At 44.6% G+C, this 22,116-nt stretch overlaps 2 protein-coding genes across 18 annotated transcripts in view; both read left to right on the top strand.

The window, feature by feature from the left end:
- Positions 1 to 17,556, top strand: part of LOC112232337 (pleckstrin homology domain-containing family A member 5) — a 111,791-nt gene extending 94,235 nt beyond the window's left edge. For 6 of the 14 annotated variants that reach the window (XM_042323412.1, XM_042323409.1, XM_042323406.1 and 3 more), the window contains 6 exons: positions 10,721 to 11,011; positions 14,861 to 15,019; positions 15,305 to 15,438; positions 16,043 to 16,179; positions 16,496 to 16,637; positions 16,836 to 17,555. In XM_042323412.1, the coding sequence (XP_042179346.1) occupies positions 10,721 to 11,011; positions 14,861 to 15,019; positions 15,305 to 15,438; positions 16,043 to 16,179; positions 16,496 to 16,629 (855 nt within the window). In that variant the 3' untranslated portion in view covers positions 16,630 to 16,637; positions 16,836 to 17,555. Of the gene's footprint in view, positions 1 to 10,720; positions 11,012 to 14,860; positions 15,020 to 15,304; positions 15,439 to 15,606; positions 16,180 to 16,488; positions 16,638 to 16,835 lie in introns of those variants that run through there. The other 8 variants (XM_042323408.1, XM_042323411.1, XM_042323414.1 and 5 more) reach the window with 8 other exon arrangements.
- A 2,088-nt stretch (positions 17,557 to 19,644) lies between these two features.
- Positions 19,645 to 22,116, top strand: part of LOC112232339 (zinc finger protein aebp2) — a 57,997-nt gene continuing 55,525 nt past the window's right edge. For 2 of the 4 annotated variants that reach the window (XM_024399320.1, XM_024399323.1), the window contains exon 1: positions 19,646 to 20,369. In XM_024399320.1, coding sequence (XP_024255088.1) covers positions 19,729 to 20,369 — 641 coding nt within the window. In that variant the 5' untranslated portion in view covers positions 19,646 to 19,728. Of the gene's footprint in view, positions 20,370 to 22,116 lie in introns of all 4 variants that reach the window. The other 2 variants (XM_024399322.1, XM_024399321.2) reach the window with 2 other exon arrangements.

The following is a 22,116-nucleotide window of genomic DNA, read 5'->3' on the forward strand; positions in this document are numbered from 1 at the left end:
AGCAAGAGCAACATCATTGATATATACAGAGAAAAGAGTCGGCCCGAGGATTGAACCCTGTGGCACCCCATAGAGACTGCCAGAGGACCGGACAGCATGCCCTCCGATTTGACACACTGAACTCTGTCTGCAAAGTAATTGGTGAACCAGGCAAGGCAGTCATCCGAAAAACCGAGGCTACTGAGTCTGCCGATAAGAATATGGTGATTGACAGAGTCGAAAGCCTTGGCAAGGTCGATGAAGACGGCTGCACAGTACTGTCTTTTATCGATGGCGGTTATGATATCGTTTAGTACCTTGAGCGTGGCTGAGGTGCACCCTTGACCGGCTCGGAAACCCGATTGCACAGCGGAGAAGGTACGGTGGGATTCGAGATGGTCAGTGACCTATTTGTTGACTTGGCTTTCGAAGACCTTAGATAGGCAGGGCAGGATGGATATAGGTCTGTAAACAGTTTGGGTCCAGGGTGTCTCCCCCTTTGAAGAGGGGGATGACTGCGGCAGCTTTCCAATCCTTGGGGATCTCAGACGATATGAAAGAGAGGTTGAACAGGCTGGTAATAGGGGTTGCGACAATGGCGGCGGATAGTTTCAGAAATAGAGGGTCCAGATTGTCAAGCCCAGCTGATTTGTACGGGTCCAGGTTTTGCAGCTCTTTCAGAACATCTGCTATCTGGATTTGGGTAAAGGAGAACCTGGAGAGGCTTGGGCGAGTAGCTGCGGGGGGGGCGGAGCTGTTGGCTGAGGTTGGAGTAGCCAGGCGGAAGGCATGGCCAGCTGTTGAGAAATGCTTGTTGAAGTTTTCGATAATCATGGATTTATCGGTGGTGACCGTGTTACCTAGCCTCAGTGCAGTGGGCAGCTGGGAGGAGGTGCGAAAACTTCTTGTTCTCCATGGACTTCACAGAACTTTTTGGAGTTGGAGCTACAGGATGCAAACTTCTGCCTGAAGAAGCTGGCCTTAGCTTTCCTGACTGACTGCGTGTATTGGTTCCTGACTTCCCTGAACAGTTGCATATCGCGGAGACTATTCGATGCTATTGCAGTCCGCCACAGGATATTTTTGTGCTGGTCAAGGGCAGTCAGGTCTGGAGTGAACCAAGGGCTGTATCTGTTCTTACTTCTGCATTTTTTGAACGGAGCATGCTTATCTAAAATGGTGAGGAAGTTACTTTTAAAGAATGACCAGGCATCCTTAACTGACGGGATGAGGTCAATGTCCTTCCAGGATACCCGGGCCAGGTCGATTAGAAAGGCCTGCTCACAGAAGTGTTTTAGGGAGCGTTTGACAGTGATGAGGGGTGGTCGTTTGACTGCGGCTCCGTAGCGGATACAGGCAATGAGGCAGTGATCGCTGAGATCCTGGTTGAAGACAGCAGAGGTGTATTTGGAGGGCCAGTTGGTCAGGATGACGTCTATGAGGGTGCCCTTGTTTACAGATTTAAGGTTGTACCTGGTGGGTTCCTTGATGATTTGTGTGAGATTGAGGGCATCTAGCTTAGATTGTAGGACTGCTGAGGTGTTAAGCATATCCCAGTTTAGGTCACCTAACAGAACAAACTCTGAAGCTAGATGGGGGCGATCAATTCACAAATGGTGTCCAGGGCACAGCTGGGAGCTGAGGGGGGTCGGTAGCAGGCGGCAACAGTGAGAGACTTATTTCTGGAGAGAGTAATTTTCAAAATTAGTAGTTCGAACTGTTTGGGTATGGACCTGGAAAGTATGACATTACTTTGCAGGCTCTCTCTGCAGTAAACTGCAACTCCTCCCCCTTTGGCAATTCTATCTTGACGGAAAATGTTATAGTTGGGTATGGAAATCTCTGAATTTTTGGTGGCCTTCCTGAGCCAGGATTCAGACACGGCAAGGACATCAGGGTTAGCAGAGTGTGCTAAAGCAGTGAGAAAAACAAACTTAGGGAGGAGGCTTCTGATGTTGACATGCATGAAACCAAGGCTTTTTCGATCACAGAAGTCAACAAATGAGGGTGCCTGGGGACACGCAGGGCCTGGGTTTACCTCAACATCACCCGCGGAACAGAGGAGGAGTAGAATGAGGGTGCGGCTAAAGGCTATCAAAACTGGTCGCCTAGAGCGTTGGGGACAGAGAATAAAAGGAGCAGATTTCTGGGCATGGTAGAATATATTCAGGGCCTAATGCGCAGACAGGGGTATGGTGGGGTGCGGGTACAGCGGAGGTAAGCCCAGGCACTGGGTGATGATGAGAGAGGTTGTATCTCTGGACATGCTGGTTGTAATGGGTGAGGTCACCGCATGTGTGGGAGGTGGGACAAAGGAGGTACAGAACGGGCTACAGAAGGAGAACTCAGAGCATGCTGTAACCCATATTCATCAAGATGAAAATGTTGTTTATGGATGTTGATTGAAAAGAATGTCCACTCAGTGATGGATTTATAGTTTGTTGCCTGTTGGGAAAACCCAACTGAACTGTTGACAAAGGAGGTATCAGGGGTATGAAGAGTGGAACTAGGGGCTCCATTGTAAACTAAGTTTCCTCTGTAAACTGTTCAGAGGAGACCGCTTGTATCAGGCCTTCATGGTCGAATTTCTGCAATGAAACCACTACAAAAGGACGCCAATAAGAAGAAGAGACTTGCTTGGGCCAAGAAACACGAGCAATGGACATTAGACCGGTGGAAATCTGTCCTTTGGTCTGATGAGTCCAAATTGGAGATTTTTGGTTCCAACCGCCATGTCTTTGTGAGACGCAGAGTAGGTGAACGGATGATCTCTGCATGTGTGGTTCCCACCGTGAAGCATGGAGGAGGTGTGATGCTGTGGCGGTGCTTCGCTGGTGACAATGTCTGTGATTTATTTAGAATGTAAGCACACTTAAGCAGCATGGCTGCCACAGCATCCCATGTGGTTTGCGCTTAGTGGGACTATCATTTGTTTTTCAACAGGATGACCTGGCCTCCACAGTCACCCAACCTCAACCCAATTGAAATGGTTTGGGATGAGTCCTACCGCAGAGTGAAGGAAAAGCAGCCAGGTGAAGCTGGTTGAGAGAATGCCAAGAGTGTGCAAAGCTGTCATCAAGGCAAAGGGTGTCTACTTTAAAGAATCTAAAATCTAAAATATATTTTGATATGTTTATCACTGTTTTGGTTACTACATGATTCCATATGTGTTATTTCATAGTTTTGATGTCTTCACTATAATTCCACAATGTAGAAATAGTATTTTTTTTTTTAGATAAACCCTGAAATGAGTAGTTATGTCTAAACGTTTGACTGGTACTGTACTCAGGTATCATTTTATTTCAAAATAAAAGTATTTTATAATAGAAACTAGAGGTCGACCGATTAAGATTTTTCAACACAGATACCGATTAAATCGGGCAATTTTTTAAAATGTATTTGTAATAATGACAATTACAACAATACTGAATGAACACTTATTTTAACTTAATATAATACATCAATAAAATCAATTTAGCCTCAAGTAAATAATGAAACATGTTCAATTTGGTTTAAATAATGCAAAAACAAAGTGTTGGAGAAGAAAGTAAAAGTGCAATATGTGCTATGTAAGAAAGCTAACGTTTCAAGTTCCTTGCTCAGAACATGAGAACATATGAAAGCTGGTGGTTCCTTTTAACATGAGTCTTCAATATTCCCAGGTAATAAGTGTTAGGTTGTAGGTATTATAGGAATTATGGGACTATTTCCCTCTATACCATTTGTATTTCATTAACCTTTGACTATTAGATGTTCTTATAGGCACTTTAGTATTGCCAGTGTAACAGTATAGCTTCTGTCCCTCTCCTCGCTCCTCCTTGGGCTCGAACCAGCAACACAACGACAACAGCCACCCTCGAAGCAGCGTTACCCATGCAGAGCAAGGGGAACAACTACTAGAAGGCTCAGAGCGAGTGACGTTTGAAACGCTATTAGCGCATGCTAACTAGCTAACCAGCCTCATCTCGGGAGTTGATAGGCTTGAAGTCATAAACAGCGCAATGCTTGACGCACAACGAAGAGCTGCTGGCAAAACGCTCGAAAGTGCTGTTTGATTGTTTACGCGCCTGCTTCTGCCTTCCACCGCTCAGTCAGATACTTGGATGCTTGTATGCTCAGTCAGATTATATACAACGCAGGACAAGCTAGATCATATTTGTAGTTCACTAGTGATTATGATTGATTGTTTTTTATAAGATATGTTCAATGCTAGCTAGCAACTTACCTTGGCTTACTGCATTCGCGTAACAGGCAGGCTCCTTGATGAGTGCAACGAGCGAGAGGCAGGTCGTTATTGCGTTGGACTAGTTAACTGTAAGGTTGCAAGATTGGATCCCCCGAGCTGACAAGGTGAAAATCTGTCATTCTGCCTCTGAGCGAGGCTGTTAAGCCACCGTTCCTAGGCCATCATTGAAAATAAGAATGTGTTCTTAACTGACTTGTCTAGTTAAATATAAAGGTATAAAAAATAAATAATAATAAAAATATAATAATACCGATTTCCGATTGTTATGAAAACTTGAAATCGGCGCCCCTGCCCAGTTATGTGAAATCTATAGTTTAGGGCCTAATTAATTCATTTCAATTGACTGATTTCCTTATATGAACTGTAACTCAGCAAAATCTTTGAAATTGTTGCATTTTGCGTTTATAATTTTGTTTAGTATAATATGAACTGGATGCTGTTCTCTGTTTTGCTCTATGACCCCCACAAGTGTCACAGGGGACTCGTCTGAAGGTAAACCCATACAAATCTGGTGTGTTATATGCAAATAACGAATAATGTTATTCGTCAAGCTCTGTTATTCAAACATTTCAGAGACACAAAAAACAAAGCATGTTACAAAGTAACACTGCTACGTTTTGATGTATGGGTTGTCATTTGTCAGGGAATGGTCCAAATTCACATTTCGCCACCCCCATTTCTATGATGCGTACTGGCTAGCCAACTAACTAGCTGTATCAGAGTACTTGACGGCGTTCACTGAGGTTTAGTGCTCCCTAGAATCCTTGAGACGTCCCTACACTAAACCCTAACCCTTACCCTAACCATAACCCGTAACTAACCTGAATCCTAACTCTTACCGTAACCAAATTTCAACTTCAATGGGGTAGGGACACCCAAGTATCCCGAAATAGCAGGGACAGTTCACTGATACAATGCTTGGGGCTAGAGGCAGCGATGGTCCAGTGGCAAATTTTGTGATGGATGTTTTTCTTTTCAAGTGACAACTACCAGAAATTCCCTGGCTACAGCCCTACAATCAACAAAAAAATTGCTAAATACCAATACATAGAAAATGTCCTATGTCGTTGTTTTCCAGCTGCAGAGAATGAGGCAGCTCAGTCTTCAGAGCCTAGGCAAATTTTGGGCTGGAATCAGTGCAATTCATCATCCTTTCACTAGAGCATATTTCAGGTGCTCCTAAATTTTATGCAATGTCTATATTAATGTTATTTCCTCTAATTTAAGAAATCATCTTTCTGTTTTAAGCACAATCCATACAGATTATTGTTTTCATTCCAGCTATAATAATAAAATATTGGTTGTCTGTGAATATTTCCACTGTAAAATCAGAAACGTATCAGTTAAAATAATCCCGTATCGGTTGCGCTGTATGCATGTGTATTCCTGTATGATGTGCATGAGTTAGTTTTTTTGTTATTGGCAAGGGGGGTGTGGTATGTCCTTGTAGTTGTGCAACCTGTTTTAGGCTATTTGTATGAACATTTTAATTAATTCATAAAACACAGCTGTTCTCAAATACAGTCTATGCCTTTCTAATTTAATTTATTATTATTATTTAACATTTTAATTCATAAATAACTAAACATGGCTGTCTACATGTAACGGTTTTCATATAGTGAAGGAGAGTCGGACCAAACTGCAGCGTGTCGATTGCGATCCATGTTTATTTAAACAAACGTAAACACGACTAAACACGAACACTATAAACGAAACGAAAACCGAAAACAGCCTATACTTGTGTCAACTAACATCAACCAAGGACATCAAGACACTCAGGACAATCACCCACGACAAACTCAAAGAATATGGCTGCCTAAATATGGTTCCCAATCAGAGACAACGATAAGCACCTGCCTCTGATTGAGAACCACTCCAGACAGCCATAGACCTTGCTAGACAACCCACTAAGCTACAATCCCAATACCACCACCAAAACCCCAAGACAAACACACCACAATTACAAAAACCCCATGCCACACCCTGGCCTGACCAAATACATAAAGATAAACACAAAATACTTTGACCAGGGCGTGACACTACAAACTCAATAATTCACCTCTAGATTACTTGTTTGGGGTAGACCGTGGCCTGCTCAAAGTGAGCCGCTGCTGTTGGGAAGTCAAAACTGTCCACTTCCTTGGAGCAGCTTGCGATGCGCATCAGCCTTGTTACTTTGTCCACAAAAAGGTGCAATTTTTGGAGAGAGAATCTCTACTCGGCGGGCACACTAGAAATGGGTAAATCAAAATCACACATTTTGCCCAGTCGGGATAGACTTATAATACACAGTACCAGTCAAAAGTTTGGACACACCCTATCATTCCAGGGTTTTTCATTATTTTTTACTCATTTATACATTGTAGAATAATGGTGAAGACATCAAACTATGAAATAACACATATGGAATCATGTAGTAACTAAAAAAAGTGTTAAACAAATCAAAATATATTTTAGATTCCCCAAAGTAGCCACCCTTTGCTCAGCATATGTGGGAACTCTTTCAAGACTGTTGGAAAAGCATTCCAGGTGAAGGTGGTTGATAGAATGTCAAGAGTGTGTCAGAGCTGTCATGAAGGCAAAGGGTGGCTACTTTGGAGAATCTAACATATATATTGATTTGTTTAGCACTTTTTTGGTTAATACATACATATTTGTGTTATTTCATAGTTTTGACGCCTTGAATGAGTAGGTGTGTCCAAACTTTTGACTGGTACTGTATAATGTACTAAACATTAGGAACACCTTCCTAATATTGAGTTGCACCCCCTTTTGCCCTCAAAACAGCTTCAATCCGTCAGGGCAAGGACTCTACAAGGTATTGAATGCGTTCCACAGTGATGCTGGCCCATGTTGACTCCAATGCTTCCCACAGTTGTGTCAAGTTGGCTGGATGTCCTTTTGGTGGTGGACCATTCTTAATCAAATCAAACTTTATTTGTCACATGCGCAGAATACAACAGGTGTAGACCTTAACGTGAAATGCTTACTTAAATGCCCTTAACCAACAATGCAGTTCAAGAAAGAGTTAAGTTTATTTGGTCAATATTGTATTAAGTAAAAAATGATAAAAATTAACACATTAAAATAACACTAACAAGGCTATATACAGGGGGTACCGGTAACGAGTCAATGTGCGGGGGTACAGGTTATTCGGGGTCATTTGTAGGTAGGGGTAAAGTGACTATGCATAGATAATAAACAGTGAGTAGCAGCAGTGTAAAAACAAATGGTGGGGTCAATGTAAATTGTCCAGCAATCTTATGGCTTGGAGGTAGAATCTGGTAAGGAGCCTTTTGGTCTTAGACTTGGCTCTTCGGTACAGCTTGCCTTTCGGTAGCAGAGAGAACAGTCTATGACTTGGGTGACTGGATTGTCTTAGACAATCTTTGGGGCTTTCCTCTGACACTGCCTAATATATAGGTCCTGGATGGCAGGAAGCACTTGGCCCCGGTGAGGTACTGGGCTGTATGCACTACCCTCTGTAGCGCCTTACGGTCAGATGGCGAGCAGTTGCCATTCCTGGCGGTGATGCAACCGGTCAAAATGCTCTCGATGGTGCAGCTGTATAACTTTGAGGATCTGGGGACCCATGACAAATCTTTTCAGTGTCCTGAGGGAGAAAATGTGTTGCTGTGCCTTCTTCACTACTGTCTTGGTGTGTTTGGACCATGAACGTTCTTTGATGATGTGGACACCAAGGAACTTGAAACTCTTGACCTGCTCCACTACAGCCCCATCGATGTTAATGGGGGCCTGTCGGCCCTCCTTTTCCTGTAGTCCACAATTAGCTCCTTTGTCTTGCTCACATTGAGGGAGAGGTTGTTGTCCTGGCAGTGTCCTGACTTCCTCCCTATGCCTTATTGTTGTCGGTGATCAGGCCTACAACCATTGTGTCGTCAACAAATGTAATGATGGTGTTGGAGTCATGTTTGGCCACACAGTCATGGGTGAACAGGGAGAAAAGAATGGGGCTAAGCACGCACCGCTCAGGGGCCCCAGTGTTGAGGATCAGCTTGGCAGATGTGTTGTTGCCTACCCTTACCATCTGGGGGCGGCCTGTCAGGAAGTCAAGGATCCAGTTGCTGGGGGAGATATTTAGTCCCAGGATCCTTAGCTTAGTGTTGAGCTTTGTGGGCACTATGGTGTTGAACGCCGAGCTGTAGTCAATGAACAGCTTTCTCACATAGGTGTTCCTTTTGTCCAGGTGGGAAAGGGCAGTGTAGAGTGTGATTGCATCATCTGTGGATATGTTGGGGAGGTATGCGAATTGGATTGTGTCTAGGGTATCCAGGATGATGCTGTTGATGTGAGCCATGACCAGCCCTTCAAAGCACTTCATGGCTACCGACGTGAGTGCTAAAGGATGTTAATCATTAAGGCAAGTTACCTTCGCTTCCTTGGGCACAGGGACTATGGGGGTCTACTTGAAACATGTAGGTATTACAGACCTGGTCAGGGAGAGGTTGAAAATGTCAGTGATGACACTTGCCAGTAGGTCCGCGCTTGCTTGGAGTACATGTCCTGGTAATCTGTCTGGCCCCCTGGCTTTGTGAATGTTTACCTGTTTAAAGGTCTTCCTCACATCGTCTACTGAGAGCGTTATTACACAGTCATCTGGAACAGCGCTGGTGCTCTCATGCATGCTTCAGTGTTGCTTGCCTCGAAGCAAGCATAAAACAGGTATTTAGCTCATCTGGTAGGCTCGCGTCACTGGGCAGCTCGCAGCTGAATTTCACTTTGTAGTCTGTGATAGTTTTCAAGCCCTGTCCCATCCGACAAGCATCAGAGCCGGTGTAGTAGGATTTAAACTTAATCCTATACTGACACTTTGCCTGTTTGATGGTTCGTCTAAGGGCATAGCGGGATTTCTTGTAGGCGTCCGGATTAGTGTCCCGCTCCTTGAAAGTGGCATCTCCAGCCTTTAGTTCAATGTGGATGTTGCCTGTAATCCATGGCTTCTGGTTGGGATATGTACGTACGACATCGTCAATGCACTTTTTGATGAAGCCGATGACTGAGGTGGTGTACTCCTCAATGCCATTGGATGAATCCTGGAACATATTCCAGTCTGTGCTAGCAAAACAGTCCTGTAGCGTAGCATCCGCGTCATCTGACCACTTCTGTATTGAGGGAGTCACTGGTGTATCCTAATTTAGTTTTTGCTTGAAAGCATGAATCAGGAGGATAGAATTATGGTCAGATTTGCCAAATGGAGGGCGAGGGAGAGCTTTGTATGTGCCTCTGTGCGTGGCGTAAAGGTGGTCTAGAGATTTTTTTCCTCTGATTGCACATGTGACATGTTGGTAGAAATTAGTTAAAACGGATTTAAGTTTCCTGCATTAAAGTACCTGGCTACTAGGAGCACCGCTTCTGGATGAGCATTTTCTTGATTGCTTATGGCGGAATATACAACCCCTTTTTAAGTGCATTCTTAGTGTCAGCATCGGTTTGTGGTGGTAAATAGACGTCTAACAAATAACGTACAGTGGGGCAAAAAAGTATTTAGTCAGCCACCAATTGTGCAAGTTCTCCCACTTAAAGATGAGAGGCCTGTAATTTTCATCATAGGTACACTTCAACTATGACAGACAAAATGAGAAAGCAGTATATCCTTCGCGTCGGACTAGTTAAAGAACAGAATCTTCTCACAGTAATCGCTGTTCTGATGTCCAGAAGTTATTTTTGGTCAGAAGAGATGGTAGCAGCAACATTATGTGCAAAATAAGGACAAAAATAAGTTACAAACAACACGTAAAAACTTTTAAAAAATGGCACAGTTGGTTTTGAGCCCATAAAACGACAGCTATCCCCTCCTGCTCCATTGACACGGAAAACTGTTGAGCGTTAAATCTCTGCAACGTTGCAGTTCTTTACATACTCAAACCGGTGCACCTGGCACCTCTAACATACCCTGTTGAAAGGCACTTAAATATTTTGTCTTGCCCATTCACCCTCTGAATGGCACACATACGCAATCCATGTCTCAATTATCTCAAAGCTTAAAAATCCTTCTTTAACTGGTCTCCTCCCCTTCACCTACACTGATTGAAGTGGATTTAACAGGTGACATTAATAAGAGATCATAGCTTTCACCTGGATTCACCTGGTCAGTCTGTCATGGAAAGAGCTGCTGGTGTTCCTAATGCCATTTAGAAATGTTACAGTCATGCATGCAGGCATACACTTCACAGTGTTGAACTTAAATCCACTGTATCCATGAAGTACTGCATCTTGTCGTGCTCTTGGGGCAGCGCTCATCGGTGACATAGGGTTGGCAGGCATTAATGTCACATTAGTGTATGTGTGTGTGCGCTCGTACCTATGTGTGCCATGTGCTGTGCTGTGTCCTACTGTGAGTGCCTCTTTATTCACTCTCCAAAGGAGCGACCTTACTGTGTGGTAGAGCAGCTGTGTATCGTATAATATGCGTCCATGTGAGTTTCTTACATGTATGTTGTGTCCTTCTCTAACCAATTTTCTGTTCCCCTCTAGGAGCGTCCCCGCAGTGCAGTAGACCAGCTGTGTGGTGGGCCTGTGGAGAAGGAGAGTGGCAGGCCCAGGATGAGTGTAGAGGAGCAGCTGGAGAGAATCAGGAAACACCAACAGTGGGCACTAAGAGAGAAGACGAAGGGGCTTCACATCATGGTGATCAACAGCCCACAGCAGGGACAGCTAGGCCTGCAGGACAACAACACACACAGCCATCCACACAGTCACAGTAACACACCAACACCCTCACGAAGCACCTCGTTCACCAAAGAGAACCCCTTCCATAGCCTACAGGTAGGTAGACGCACAAGGATGCACACCAGAGCACAATATAAGCATACATACAGTGGGGCAAAAAAGTATTTAGTCAGCCACCAATTGTGCAAGTTCTCCCACTTAAAAAGATGAGAGGCCTGAAATTTTCATCATAGGTAAACTTCAACTATGACAGACAAAATGAGAAAAGAAAAGAAGTATTTGGTCAATAACAAAAGTTTATCTCAATACTTTGTTATATACCCTTTGTTGGCAATGACAGAGGTCAAACATTTTCTGTAAGTCTTCACAAGGTTTTCACACACTGTTGCTGGTATTTTTGGCCCATGCAGATCTCCTCTAGAGCAGTGATGTTTTGGGGCTGTTGCTGGGCAACACGGACTTTCAACTCCCTCCAAAGATTTTCTATGGGGTTGATATCTGGAGACTGGCTAGGCCTCTCCAGGACCTTGAAATGCTTCTTACGAAACCACTCCTTCGTTGCCCGGGCAGTGTGTTTGGGATCATTGTCATGCTGAAAGACCCAGCCACGTTTCATCTTCAATGCCATTGCTGATGGAAGGAGGTTTTCACTCAAAATCTCACGATACATGGCCCCATTCATTCTTTCCTTTACACGGATCAGTCGTCCTGATCCCTTTGCAGATAAACAGCCCCAAAGCATGATGTTTCCACCCCCATGCTTCACAGTAGGTATGGTGTTCTTTGGATGCTACTCAGCATTCTTTGTCCTCCAAACACGACGAGTTGAGTTTTTACCAAAAAGTTATATTTTGGTTTCATCTGACAATATGACATTCTCCCAATCTTCTTCTGGATCATCCAAATGCTCTCTAGCGAACTTCAGATGGGCCTGGACATGTACTGGCTTAAGCAGGGGGACACGTCTGGCACTGCAGGATTTGAGTCCCTGGCGGCGTAGTGTGTTACTGATGGTAGGCTTTGTTACTTTGGTCCCAGCTCTCTGCAGGTCATTCACTAGGTCCCCCCGTGTGGTTCTGGGATTTTTGCTCACCGTTCTTGTGATCATTTTGACCCCACGGGGTGAGATCTTGCGTGGAGCCCCAGATCGAGGGAGATTATCAGTGGTCTTGTATGTCTTCCATTTCCTAATAATTGCTCTCACAGTTGATTTCTTCAAACCAAGCTGCTTACCTATTGCAGATTCAGTCTTCCCAGCCTGGTGCAGGTCTACAATTTTGTTTCTGGTGTCCTTTGACAGCTCTTTGGTCTTGGCCATAGTGGAGTTTGGAGTGTGACTGTTTGAGGTTGTGGACAGGAGTCTTTTATACTGATAACAAGTTCATACAGGTGCCATTAATACAGGTAACGAGTGGAGGACAGAGGAGCCTCTTAAAAACCTCTTAAGCCGACCCCCTACTTTTTCGAACATTCTGTTAAAAATCGCGCAACATTTTGGCGTCCTGCTACTCATGCCAGGAATATAGTATATGCATATGATTAGTATGTGTGTATAGAAAACACTCTCACGTTTCTAAAACTGGTTAAATCACGGCTGTGACTATAACAGAACGTCTGTTTCATCGAAAAGCGCAGGAAAATCTGATCACTGGAAATGGAAAAAAATATCCATGCGCCACTTCAACCCATTGTTAAAGGTGAACCGTATTAAATGAGGCCGAGGTTGCAGTACCTACAGCTTCCACAGGATGTATAGAGTCTTCTCATTTGATTCGGATTTGATTCTTGGTAGAACCGACCAAAGGGAACCGATTCCCTCCGACCACCAACTTGATGCATTGGCTCGGTGTTTTTCCTGACATTTTTTCCAGACGACCAGCTATCGAATTTACATCGCTTCCTGATGATTTTTATAGCTTATTAACGTGTACTAATACCTAAAGTTGCATTAGAAAGGTATTTCGAAGTGTTTTGTGAAAGTTTATCGTCGACTTTTTAACTTTTAAAAAATGACGTTACGTTATGAAACGCTATTTTTTTCATCATTGCTATTTTTTTCGTCTTCATAGATCGATATCTAGGCTATATATGGACCGATTTAATCGAAAAAAAGACCCAGTATTGATTATGGGACATCAAGGAGTGCCAACAAAGAAGATGGTCAAAGGTAATGAATGTTTTATATTTTATTGTGCGGTTTGTGTAGCGCCGACTATGCTAATTCTTTTGTTTACATCCCCTACGGGTCTTTTGGGGTGTTACATGCTATCAGATAATAGCTTCTCATGCTTTCGCCGAAAAGCATTTTAAAAATCTGACTTGGTGCCTGGATTCACAACGAGTGTAGCTTTAATTCAATACCAAGCATGTGTATTTTAATGAACGTTTGCGTTTTAACTAATACTATTAGCGTTTAGCGTAGCGCATTTGCATTTCCAGAGCTCTAGTTGGGACGTCTGCGTCTCAAGTAGGATCAAGAGGTTAAAGAAGAAGTTACAGGTCTGTGATAGCCAGAAATCTTGCTTGTTTGTAGGTGACCAAAATACTTCTTTTCCACCATAATTTGCAAATAAATTCATTAAAAATCCTACAATGTGATTTTCTGGATTTTTTTTCTTCTCATTTTGTCTGTCATTGTTGAAGTGTACCTATGATGAAAATTACAGGCCTCTCTCATCTTTTTAAGTTGGAGAAGCGTACGTAGAGTTCCACATGTTTAGTCAAATGAAACTCACAAAAACAACAAAGAAGAATAAACGATACGTGAAGATCAAGCCGTGCTCACAGGCAATTACACAGAAACAAGATCCCACAAAACACTGTGGGGAAATGGCTGCCTAAATATGATCCCCAATCAGAGACAACGATAAACAGCTGCCTCTGATTGGGAACCATACCAGGCCAACATAGAAATAAATGCACTAAATAATCCACCCTAGTCACACCCCGACCTAACCAACATAGAGAGTAAAAGGGCTCTCAATGGTCAGGGCATGACAGTACCCCCCCAAGGTACAGACTCCGGACGCAAAACCTGACTCTATAGAGGAGGGTCCGGGTGGGCGTCTAGCGTCGGTGGCGGCTCCGGTGCGGGGCGAAGTACCCACTCCGCTCGTGGTTTCGCCAGCATCGGTGGAGGCTCTGGTGCGGGACTTTGCCCCCGCCCAGACCACGGGTCCGGCCATGGTTCCGGGGAGAAGCCGTGCCCGGACTGGGCATCGGCACAGAGGAGGGCCCCGGTCATGGAGCTGGGTTGTACGCCGCACCCAGACTGGGCCCCGGCACCGAAGAAGGCTCCTCCCATGGAGCAGGACTGGACACGGTGCCTGAACTGGGCATCGGCCATGGAGCTGGAGGTTCTGGCCCGTGGACCGTTGCAGTAGGTTCCGGACCGTGGACTGTCTCTAAGCGTACTGGGCTGTGGAGGCGCACTGGAGACCTGGTGCGTAGAATCGGCACAAATTGTACCGGAACGATGACACAATTCGCACGGCGAGTGCGGAGAGCTGGCGCAGGACATACAGGGCTGTGGAGGCACACTGGAGACCTGGTGCGTAGGGCTGGCACAAATTGTACCGGAACGGTGACACACACTTCAGGGCAAGTACGTGGAGGAAACACAGGATGTACCGGACTGGGGAGGCGAACTGGAGGCCAGATGCGTGACACCGGTGCAGATGACACCGAACTGGTGTCACGCTCCTCAGCACGCCCACACTGCAGCACTCTCATCGCCACCACCTCTCTCCTGAATCTTTCATCGAGTTCCTCCTTCGACTCGCTGACGCTCTCTGGCTCATGCTAATCACATTAGCCTACGTTAGCTCAAACGTCCCGCGCGGGGGGGCACCGATCCTGTAGAGGTTTAATGAAAAGAACCCAGGGCTCATTTAATTTCCTGTAATAGGTAGAATTTACAATTAAGAGTCATATGTTGTGTTCCAGAACTGTCGTCAGCGTGACGAGGTGATGAGCAGTGACATCCTGGAGCTGGAGGCGTCACTCAGAAAACAGGAAGTGTTCAGAGAGCAGGAGACACCTGCCGAGGAAATAGCACGACTCAAAGAGGCCTCGCACACTGACCACTACAACATGGACAGAGAGGTAGGAAAGGGGGGAGGCATTAATGTCTGTCACCTGGTCCCAAATCATTCCCTTCCCCTTGGCTCTAAGATCTGTAGATCTGAATGGTTTCTATTGGTATAAGCAGTGTAGTGGTGGAGCTTACACCATATCGCTTCAACCTTACAGATCTACCTCTATTGAAGGGTTACGGCCAAGGGGAAGGGGCAGAGAGGAAATTTGAACAGGACGTAGTGTCTGTCATTATCATCTGCTGTATCAGATCTCTAACACCATCCCATTTTCTCTCTCTCTCCCTCTCTCTAGTTGTCAGTTCCTGAGAAGGTGTTGATTCCAGAGCGTTATGTAGAGTCAGATCCAGAGGAGGCTCTCAGCCCAGAGCAGGAGGCTGGCAAACAGACGAAGGTGGACCGTATTAAAGCCCTCATCGACAAAAACAGGTACTTTTTGCTTTGTCCTTGACAGTTTGGTTGCAGGTACTATGTTAGATGTGCATTCAGACCAACACAGTACAGTTTGGCTCAGCTTGGCTCAGTAGTTTCAAAAGGGTATTACTGTGGTAAAGAAACGTGACCTATGACTCAACCACATCTACTTATCTTTCCCAGGTATCTGAATCACCCTGTGTAAGGTAATTTATTACAGCTGGTCAGGGTTGATGTTTGCACAGTACACAGCAAATACTATATACAATGTAGAAAGAGAGTTCGGTGTAACTAGTGCTCTTTCCGGAATAGCTGGATATCAGGACAGGCAGGCTCAAATGAGTCGCCACCACACATGCTTCCTTCCTGGTCAGTGCAGATCAGTGCATAGGAAAACCATGCTATTTCCATTAGCTACATTCTACATTCTAAATATCAGAGACAAGAAATTAACCAATTTGAAGTGTGTGCGTAACAAACAAGGTCCTGTGTGTCTCAGTTCTTGGTAAAATGGGTTGTGGCTGTGGGTTCAATCCCTGGCGAGATCAAACTCACATGTACTCACTATACTTTGTCCCTTTGGATAAAACAGTGTGCTAAATGCCATATGTCTGCCCAGTATGCAGAATGTGCTCTCACATCCAAGTGGGGTGCTGAGCCCTGAGGAGGAGGCTACAGCTCAAGAGCAGGAGAAGATGATCAACATCTCCTATGAACTGGCTGCTGAGGCTTCCAAACGCAGCAAGCTGGTCGCAGGTACAGTACAGCACATGACAGTATGGAGTATGGGAGGAGGTAGAGCAGGACCAACTAAACTAAGTGACAAAGATGGTGGAGAATAGACCTTTGAATCACAAATGAATGCAATCCTCTTTAATCTGTCCAGTTCTTTTCATAATAAGCGATCCATGATCATCATGCTAATAACAGTATTCATTTGATTTAGATCAAATGTATTTCCTTTACTTGTTTTATCATTCATTAACTTCCCGCAACTTGTTTGTTTTTGCCATTGTGTGTGTGATCATGTGTGTATGGTCCACGTGCGTCCTGTGTGGTTTGCAGTGCACAGCTGGTCCTCCTCACCGCTTCCTGAGCCCCAACCTTCCTCATCTCCACCTCCTAACACACAACCACCACCCCAGCTCACTGATGGGTCCCACTTCATGTGTGTGTAATAGGAGTGGCATCAGTAATTGTGTGTAGGATTGCCCGTAAGAGCCTCCATCTCTACACAGTCTCTCCTCTCTGTTCAGACTCTCTTTACACTTGCCGCCTCTCAGGCTTTCAATTGCTGTCAACATTTTTGACATACATCTTTCCAACTTTTCTCTCTCTCTGTCTGACCTGTCTCTCTCTCTCTCTCACACAATTTTTATTTCGCTCTTTTTATTCTCTCCCTCTCGTTTTAGCCCAGGCCCTGGCTTCAGTGAAGGCCTACAGGTGAGAGATGTGACACAGAGATGAGGAGGCTCCTATTTGCTGTAAAGAAGACCTCTACACAAGGACATGATACAGCACAAAGTGTAGACCAAGAGAACTGTACTCGACAGACAGATAGTTGGACCACGCCATGAGCTGGGCCTTATATGCTGTCTGCTCAATCTATGCCTCACTGTGACATCACATCCTCCTGTGCCATGGCGTCACTTCCTGTGATGTCATCACCCTTTGATGTCATCACCACCACAATCTCCCCTCTCCCTCCCTTGCCCCATGGGATCACAACTTTGCAACAAAAAACACAATAATAAGACATCGATACTGTTGTTTGCTGTTAGAGTAGTTAGTTTCATTGTCGTAATTTATATTGTTTGGAGTTTGTTTGAATATGACTGATGTGTGTGTCAAGAATATATGGACTGAACCCTTCTGTGATGAGGATGGCACACTGTTATGCCATTGATTCTTTCATAGTTTAAGAGTTCCACAGCATTGTTTCATAACTCTTATTGCATTTCAGTTCATATTTGAGTTCGTATTGAGTTTACATTTTAGTTTAATCCCAGAATGACCCTCAATCTACACACAATACCCCATAATGACAAAACAAAAATAGGTTTTCAGAAATGTTTGCAAATGTTAAAAAAAAAAGGGAAAAAAAGGAAATTTACATAAGTATTCAGACCCTTTACTCAGTACTTTGTTGAAGCACCTTTGGCAGCAATTACAGTCTCGAGTCTTCTTAGGTATGACGCTACAAGCTTGGCACACCTGTATTTGGGGAGTGTCTCCCATTCTTCTCTGAAGATACTCTCAAGCTCTGTCATGTTGGATGGGGAGCGTCACTGCACAGCTATTTTCAGGTCTCTCCAGAGATGTTCGATCAAGTCCGACCTCTGGCTGGGTCACTCAAGGACATTCAGAGACTTGTCCCGAAGCCACTCCTGCGTTGTCTTGGCTGTGTGCTATGGGCCGTTGTCCTGGTGGAAAGTGAACCTGGTCCTGAGTGCTCTGGAGCAGGTTTTCATCAAGGATCTCGCTGTGCTTTCCTCCGTTAATTTTTCCTTCGAGCATGACTAGTCTCCCAGTCCCTGCCACTGAAAAACATCCCCACAGCATGATGCTGCCACCACCATGCTTCACTGTTGGGATGGTGTCAGGTTTCCTCCAGATGTGACGCTTTGCATTCAGGCCAAAGAGTTCAATCTTGGTTTCACCATCAGACTAAGAGTCCTTTAGGTGCCTTTTGGCAAACTCCAAGCGGGCTGTCATGTGCCTTTTACTGAGGAGTGGCTTCCATCTGGTCACCTCCATGACCAAGGCCCTTCTCCCCCAATTGCTCAGTTTGGCCATGCGGCCAACTCTAGGAAGGGTCTTGGAAGTTCCAAACTTCTTCCATTTAAGAATTATGAAGGCCACTGTTCTTGGGGACCATCAGTGTTGCAGAAATGTTTTGGTACCCTTTCCCAGATCTGTGCCTCGACACAATCCTGTCTCATAGCTCTACAGCCAATTCCATGGCTATGTTTTTGCTCTGACATGCACTGTCAACTGTGGGAACTTATATAGACAGGTGTGAGCCTTTCGAAAGCATGCACAATCAATTGAATTTACCACAGGTGGACTCCAATCAAGTTGTAGACATGACATGGTCATTATAGGGTATTGTGTGTAGATTGTTTAAATTCATTTTTTCATTTTAGAAAAAGGGTGTGACATAACAACATGTGGAAAAAGGGAATGGGTCTGAATTCTTTCCAAATGCACATCCATAACAAGCTACAATGCTATTATTAGAGTTGGGATATGAACATTTGCATATGATCTGTTGTATATAATGTTAAATGTTTCTGATATTACACAGTGGTCGTTTGGTGGTGGTTACTATTCTGTCATATAGAGATGTATTGAAAATGATTAGTATTTACACCTAACCATCCTAACTGAGGGCTGTTAGACAATACACTATTGTATTGAACAAAATACGCACATGTAGCACATGGGGATGTTGGAAACTTCCTTCTCAGCCTTAAGTGTCCCTCTTGCATTGCCTCGTTAGCTAGCTTTTGAGGTGGCGTGGTAGCTAAGAAGCTTGTGTACAGTAGTAATGTGGTTGTGCAGAGGTCCCAAGTTCACGCCGGGTAAGGGCGAATCGGGAGGAAGTGGTCCTCGCTAAACAAGCAGCGTGATGTCCTTTACACACAGATAGTGTTTTTGTTTTATTAACTTTCCAGTTGCTTGGAGAACAATAAGAAACTCAGGCACAGGTGATCTTGGATGATCCATAAACAACTGAATGGATCTCAAACCAACGCTGAAGTTGTGGCCTAAGAGGTAAAGCTGGTACAGGAGACCATTATGAAGGTCTTAAAAGTGATCACAATCTGCATGTGCTTCCATAAGATTTTAAATGAGATGTTTGTTGTTTTTGCACTAGACATATAACAATGGAATGTCACTGGTATAGTAAGGTGAAGTTCAAAGGAAACCCTAGAACGGAAGGTTTAAAATTAGAGCAATGGCTCCCCCGTGTGGTCACAGATAAAACAGCTCTGGATTGGCGTACTGCTACCCGTTTTTAGACCCGTGATTATAAACATTTGCAACTGAGATACAATTGTGCAATGTATCGGCGATTGACCTATCCGTTCAATCTCAAATATCTGCAGGCAGCCTTGCAAACCCGTTGTGATTTCTCGCACACGTGATTTGTCAAGGAGCGAAAATATGACGTCACTATTTATCCCCGCCCCCTACGCTTCTGTCCAATGTGTACACCAGGCCAGTCGTGCGACAAATGACGATGGGCAGTACAGCAATAGCTGTGGAAATCGTGAACGTAGCCATTGGTGTTCTGCAAACATGGCTACCGATGCTTCTGAGTTGGAGACTCCCGTATTGAGCGAGGAAAACAGCAAAATGCTTACAGAAAAGACCGAAAAGGAAAAGCAGCAAGATCCAGAAGCAGTGAAAGATGAGGCGGGTGATAGCTGTGTAGATGCACCGCTGAAAATTGCGGAAGCGGTTGCGGAGTGCGTGCAAGACGGAGAAGTAGGGGATGCGAAACCTGCTGCAGAGGAGGAGGCCGTGGCTGTCGGAGCGGTAGCGGCTGCGGAAGCGGTAGTGGTGGTGACAGTGGCAACAACAACAGTCGCAGCAGCAACAAGGGACACGAATGATGACGTGGTGGTGGGATGCCAACTTGCCAAATCAGAGGAAGATAGCCTGGGCCCGGAGGACGATGTTGATACCAGTGATAATGTTTTTGACGATACGGTAAATGAAATAGAAATTAAACCAGAAGAGCCGAGAGAAGAGCGCCAGTTGCCTGTTATACTGAGTTGCGTGAAAGGCAAAGCCACCAGTGAGGATGCCCCGGAGTCTGCGGAAGAGAAAACAAACACAGGAGGCGGGGAGCTTGCGGTTGGGGACAAGAGGAGAGCCAGTGTAGAAATGTCATCCTCGGACGGAGAGCCACTCAGCCGGATGGATTCAGAGGACAGGTTGGTTCTTCTAAGATGTCTAGACAAACATCGCCATATGTTTTGATTTCACACTCAGCTAGAACCCTAATCATATTGAGTGAATGTGCGACCACGAATACTATAAGAAAAGTTTTTCTGCGAATATGCTGGCGCATTCATGATCCAGTACATTGTATCCAGTGCCCTCTCTCCCATGTCACATCTTGTGCTAAAGAAAAGTACTTAGAAATGATTTGTGAACCAAAATAGGTTATGCAGGCTTCATTCGGGTGCGGATTTTGAGGCCCAAGGCAGAGACAGACCAGTTTATAACTATCAAACTGTATTACCTTTTAATGTCAGTCTCAGCCCAGAGCTGATTGGCGCTGGCTTGAAGGATATTGCAAATGCAGACTGAAAATACTTGAAATTCCCATCACTAGTAACGTTTTTTACATCACCACATAGAAGACAAGGAGGCAGGAAAATAGATAAGGGGAGAAGGAATATTACTCTTTTAAATTCATTGGATTTATTTGATATGATTATTAATACATTATATTTATTGGCTGGGCCCCTCTTAGGATCCTCTTAAGTGCTGTTTGGTGTGTGTGCGTGCCATTTTGTGATTAAGGCTGCTGAGGTTTTCTGCCTGAGTGGTGATCTTCATCAGGTCTGTCCTGTAGTGTTGGGTCTTATCCAGATTTCCATACCTTCATACAGTGCCTGTGTCATCTTGCCGGGATATACGGTATTAGCGGTAGTTCACACAAGGGGGAGCAATTATTTTTTTAAAGCCCCAAAACTTCACTTACCAGAATATGTGGGTGAGCGCATCTCCATCTAGCTGGGAGTCCTTCAATCTTTCTACTTTGACTGAATCGAGTTATACATCCGGCTATACAAACACACACGTAAAAAAGAGCCGAAAGGTGAAAACAACTTCAGGAGATGAAATAACGCTTTGAACACATCAACAGCGTCATTGCGCAAAATAGTATGCAGCATCATCTGGATATGTATGCAACAAAAGTTCAACATTCACCTTCTGCTACCATTTCTGTCAAGCCGTCTACACATAGTTTGACGCATTCGTTCAATAAATCCAACATATGCACCTCACCGAATGCACTGCAACACAATGTCGCAAAGCAAAAGCAGCGTTTCATTGGAAATTAATGTAATTCTGGTGTTCCAAAATGCAATGACGCTGCCGGTGTGATCGAAGCTTAAGGACTTGAACCCCAGCCCTCTAGTAGACAACACCCAGAGCAACCAAAACAGCACTCCTTCCCAGGGGCTTCGTCATGATGCGATCCCCGTCGCTGCCAGTCTGCTGCTTGACACAATCACTGATCTGCTTCAAATCATTAGCCCTACACATCAGAGCTTTAGGCTGCACCCCATACGCTTCTCCACCAAGTTAAAGTAGTCATGCTTCAGGCTGGACAATAGAACAAGTCAAAATTCACCCAAGGCTGAAAAATGGCCAAAGAATTTTGGCTGAGCTGGAACACTAGCGTGATGCCTTAGCAAATGAATTGAAACAAACCTTTGCAGAGCCTCTTCTGACTGGAGTGATGCTTAGAATTCCATTTCCCCTAAATTGCACAAAAAAATCAGTTCGTAAAAATCCAAATAACTTCACAGATCTTTATTGTGAAGGGTTTAATTTCTTGACGCTACCCATCCCGGTACCGGGATAATTGTCATCAGCAACCGCTGAATAGCATAGCGCCACAGTCAAATAATATTACAAAAACATATTCATATTCATGAAATCACA

This window comes from Oncorhynchus tshawytscha, linkage group LG06 (assembly GCF_018296145.1).
Source record: "Oncorhynchus tshawytscha isolate Ot180627B linkage group LG06, Otsh_v2.0, whole genome shotgun sequence".
Lineage (NCBI taxonomy): Eukaryota > Metazoa > Chordata > Actinopteri > Salmoniformes > Salmonidae > Oncorhynchus > Oncorhynchus tshawytscha.